The sequence below is a fragment of the Cystoisospora suis genome (assembly GCF_002600585.1).
Source record: "Cystoisospora suis strain Wien I chromosome Unknown contig_9965, whole genome shotgun sequence".
NCBI lineage: Eukaryota > Apicomplexa > Conoidasida > Eucoccidiorida > Sarcocystidae > Cystoisospora > Cystoisospora suis.
Genome location: NW_027162739.1, coordinates 1,120 through 5,503, shown reverse-complemented (window position 1 = coordinate 5,503; position 4,384 = coordinate 1,120). Strand labels below are relative to the sequence as shown.

General features: G+C 52.6%; 1 protein-coding gene across 1 annotated transcript; it reads left to right on the top strand.

The window, feature by feature from the left end:
• Window positions 1-3,752, top strand: CSUI_011165 (uncharacterized protein). The gene is made up of 4 exons (XM_068071266.1): window positions 1-379; window positions 1,233-1,411; window positions 2,047-3,260; window positions 3,361-3,752. Exon 3 carries the CDS (start codon window positions 2,820-2,822, stop codon window positions 3,090-3,092), a length of 273 nt encoding a protein of 90 aa, XP_067916757.1. The 5' UTR covers window positions 1-379; window positions 1,233-1,411; window positions 2,047-2,819; the 3' UTR covers window positions 3,093-3,260; window positions 3,361-3,752.
• The last annotated feature ends 632 nt before the right edge of the window (window positions 3,753-4,384 follow it).

Sequence of the window (4,384 nt, the reverse complement as noted above, 5' to 3'; positions counted from 1 at the left end):
CCTATTCCGCAGAAGGAGCGACCCCCGACAGGCGTGTCGACCTACCACTCCTCATGGCATCCAAACACTGGGACTTCGCTATTGAGAGTAGAGGAACATGGCAACGGAAGGCGCCCTCCATTTTCTTGGCTGAATTATCAACATGGGCTGTTCTTGGTCGTGGTCAGTAGAAAGGGCGTCTCCGGAATTCTGGTGTGGTCTGTCCTGTTTGCACGCCAGACTGTGCTGCTGTATGCGAATACAGAAGTGTGCGGCGCTGTCGGGATGAGACCCTGTTCTCGACGCACAATGTAGTGACATGAGACGAAGGCAGCCTTGTTTTGAGACGGCGATACTTCACCGGCGTCGGGTCTGCGGTTCTCTTCCTCTGTCGTCAGTGGTAAGATATTATCCAAGCGCCGCCGGCTCACCGCGTTGGTTTGAGCTTGGCTGGTCGAACGGCGGGTACGCGGTTTCATTCAGTAGCTCCTCGAGTCAGCACACGCATACTGCAAGCCTCCATCGGACCGCGATTTATTACTGTGCTTCGTCTATCCTGCAGTAGCATAGCCGAGAGACGATGTGTTTGTTGACCCTGAGTGTAAGAGCTCGGCTGCAGACAAGTATCAAAAGCTTCGTTGACACGGTCAAAACCGGCAGCCGCGTGCAGCTGGACCCGTTCTTCGTGCGCAACGGCCGGAATGACTTTTTTCTCTACTCAGTTGATGATTATCTGGTTGGGGTTCTGGATCGTAGTAGTATATAGGCGATCGCCTCCCTTCGTTTTGTCCCGCTTCTTTTTATAGTAATGTTTTTCAATCACGTTACTACAGTGGCAAAAACCCATCAATGTGAAACCTTGTATAGGCTGAAGAGGGCATAAACAGGGCTTCCTCGTTAGGTGTTCAGCGGCTACGGTTGAATGTTGTCTGGACATTCATACGTACATATAGATGCATTTTTTTTATGCCGTCTCGGGGGATACGTGGTCCGGTGTCCGTGTACCGACGACGGAGTTTATCTCTTCTATTCCTTCTGTCCAAGGTCTCTTACTCCACACCTGGTTGCAGTGAGCAAGAGATACAAGAAGCGAGAGGGGCATGGAGAGATTTTTTTTTGTCACCAATCAGTCCAATTTTGAACCTGTTGACAACATGACGGACTTCTTCCGTGTCAGAAAGACTGAGGCTGGGTAGAAAGAAGGAAACTTTGTCAAGTTGTCTGCTGGCGTATGCACTGTCATCACCTCTTAGGTGGGAGTCTGTCCAGCAGGTCCAAGGTCTGCATCACGGGCGAGCATGAGTAAGGTTCTCTAAAAGCGGGTCACGTCGGTCGGTCAAATAACCGAAGAGCACTCTGAACAAGTATGAAGATACTCATGTATGTGGAACCGTACGCGCGCAGACGCAGTTGATGAGTCCGTGGCCGTGAGGTGAGGAATGATCCTGTTGGGGGTGAGGTAGCACACCCATTGTACAACTCGATGTAACAGTGCTGTCATGCAACTCCCCGAGCAGCATAGGCACTATCCTGTTCACTTGTAAGGGAAGGGCGTCCGGGCTCTACGAGTTTCAGCATTGTTTCAGCACGGTACGCGGGATTGAAACAAAGTCTGAACACGAGATCGGTAGTCGTCAAAGCAACATTTCCTGGGAAGCTAGTGTTCTACCGAATGGATCTCTTTCGTACAAATCGCGGATAAGGAGGGAGCTCGCACCACAAGAGGGGGCTGCACGAGCAGTGCCACAGTGAGCAGGAGGGCAACTCCGGAAGGACGCGTGCTCAGCGCGGTGCTCTATGGTGCAGGCTCGATATCTTTTCCTTATCATCGGAGGCCTGGATATCGCCAGGAACACGCCAAGCAGTCCGTACCTCGTCCAGTCCCCGTTGGATGAATCGCCCAGTATCGGTGTCCTCTGTCCTCGTAGGAAAATCGGCTGTAATACCAAGTGTCGAGAAGATATGTTCGCCCTCTTCATTTACACTTCAGACTTGTCACTCCGTCGAACTATTTCAAGCTTACCATTTTTCTGAGCTAGCCTGTGCTTCTGTTTATTGGACTCGCAGTTGCGCCGGGTCACAATCGTCTCCGTGGCAAGGTAGACACACCCCAAACCCCCCACGATGCGGCGGGGGGATCAGTGTGAATGTCAAGCGGGGATAGTGAGTACGTTGGGGAGTCGTTCAATTCAGGATGCTACCCAATTCGGTGGCCTTTGCTTTCACGTACTGCAACTGACGAGGCCGACGCCCCGCCGTCGCCCCCAATAAGTCGTAAAAAGTACTGCAGCTGGAGAAACGGGAGAGCCTCCATTCCTGAGAGAAAATGGCCTGGTTCGTTCACTGGGAACTAAGTAAGGACTTCTCGACCTACGTTCCGAGCTGGCGACGGGGAAGCGAGCGAACCAGGAGCATCCGTTCAATCTGAAAGAGCACGAAGAAGCACAAGTAGAAGCCGCTCCGGCCACCCACGGCCCCGGCGTGTGTCAGAAGGACTTCGCGAAGATCGCACTGACTGTGGGAGCTACTCTTCCAGTCGCGAGACGCTTCATTATTTATCCATAAGGACCGATAATTCACGAAGAGCCTCGTCAAGGCAGTGTTTTGGGAAGCACGTCCCCCAGACTTTCCCTATATGTTGGCGAAGAAGCAACGCTCCTGGGAGACCCTGATAACGAAGCCGAAGCGCCCCCGTCCTATTTCACATTTCCACCTGTGAACTTGGGCCGCCTGTAGTTCACGCTTCATACTCCGGAGCTTGTCCACCAAAGTCCCTCCCGCCCCGACGCGGTGAGAGGTCCATCCTAGCTGGGGTGCCCAGGCAACGGTGGTGGCGCATCATGCGAAAGTATCCTGTCGTTGCGCTGTTCGGAAGAATTGTCTTTGGCTTCCTCGTGGCTGTTGCAATGGTCCTCGTTTATAGTTCTGCAGGAAATGGACCACACCTGGATGACTGTTTCAGGTTGCGCTATGGCCTATGCCGCAGCGCTCATTGTTGCCTCTGGATAATGGTGGGAAAAACGGGGTCAGTCGTTTTCCTAGAATCTGATCGATCTTCAGCATATGTCACGAGCCCAGAAGATGACCGCGAAGAAAATCTCCGGGATGTCTGACGTCCTGTCTGCAGAAGAAGGGACTGTCGACAGGTGGGCCGACCCACCAGTCCTCACGTCGCCCGAGCGTTGAAGCATTGCTAGTCAGAAAGCACCCCTCGTTTACTTGGCTGGACTGTCAACACGGGCTGCTCCTGGTCTTGGTCTACAAGAAGAGCGTCTCAGAAAGTAAGTTTTCGCGGAGCCACTGTACTCTCCACAAGCCAGGCTGTGCTGCTGTGCGCGCATACTAAAGTCCGGGACGCTGTCGGAGTGGTCTTGTTTTCAGCGCACAATGCAGCGACATGAGAGGAAGGCAACCTTGTCATGAGACGGTGACGGTTCCTCGGCGTCGCGTTCACGGTTCCCTTCCACTGATGTCACTGGTACGGTGGTGTCTAAGCGCCGGCAGTACACTGCCTTGGTGTCAACTTGACTGGTTGGAGGTGGGCACTCCACTTCGGTACCTCCACAAGTCAGTACAGGCATACTGCAAGCCTCCTGACAGTCAGAGGAGCAGTTAACACGGAACCAACGCCGGGCCGTTGTTTATTACCGCGTGTCTTGTACCCTACAGTAGCCCTCGTGAGGTGCGATCTGTTCGTTATGCCCGAGTCCAGTGTTTCGGCTACAGAAAAAAAGTCGGTAACATGATCGAACCGGTAGCCGCGTGTAGCCGCACGTGTCGTGGGTGCGCAACGGCCAGAATGGCTTTTTTCTCTACCCAGGTGATGATTACCTGGTTGATGTTCTGAGCCGGAGTCGTATATATAGGCGACCGCCTCCCTCCATTTTGTCCCGCTTCTTTTTTGGAGTAATCTTTTACGGTCAGGTTACTATAGAGGAGGATCCCGGTAATGAGAAGCCCTGTATAGGCGGAAGAAGGCATAAACAGGGGGTCCGCGTTACTCGGTTCAGCAGCTGCGGTAGAAAGTCGCCTGGACATTCATACGGACATACAGATGCATAGCTTTTGATTCCGTCTCGATGAATAGATGGTCGAATTCCAATCAAATGGTGAGGAGACTTTTTTGACGAAGACGGATAAGAAGTAGGAGGGTCTGGCAAGTTTCCCAAGGCTTTTACGAGTTCGCTGGCTCATGTACCGTTCTTCGAGTCAAAGGTCTCCAAGAGGCGTCGCGAGTTCACTAAAGATTCCCTTTCTCAACCGAGTGTATTCTCTGCTTGAACGAGGGAAGAAATAGATGCATTTGTAGCCGTTATGGAGACACGAATATGTTCGGGCCGTGGTCATGAGATGAGTACACAGCGCGTGGAGGACTAGGTAGCATTTCAGCAAGCTTTCATCTGAA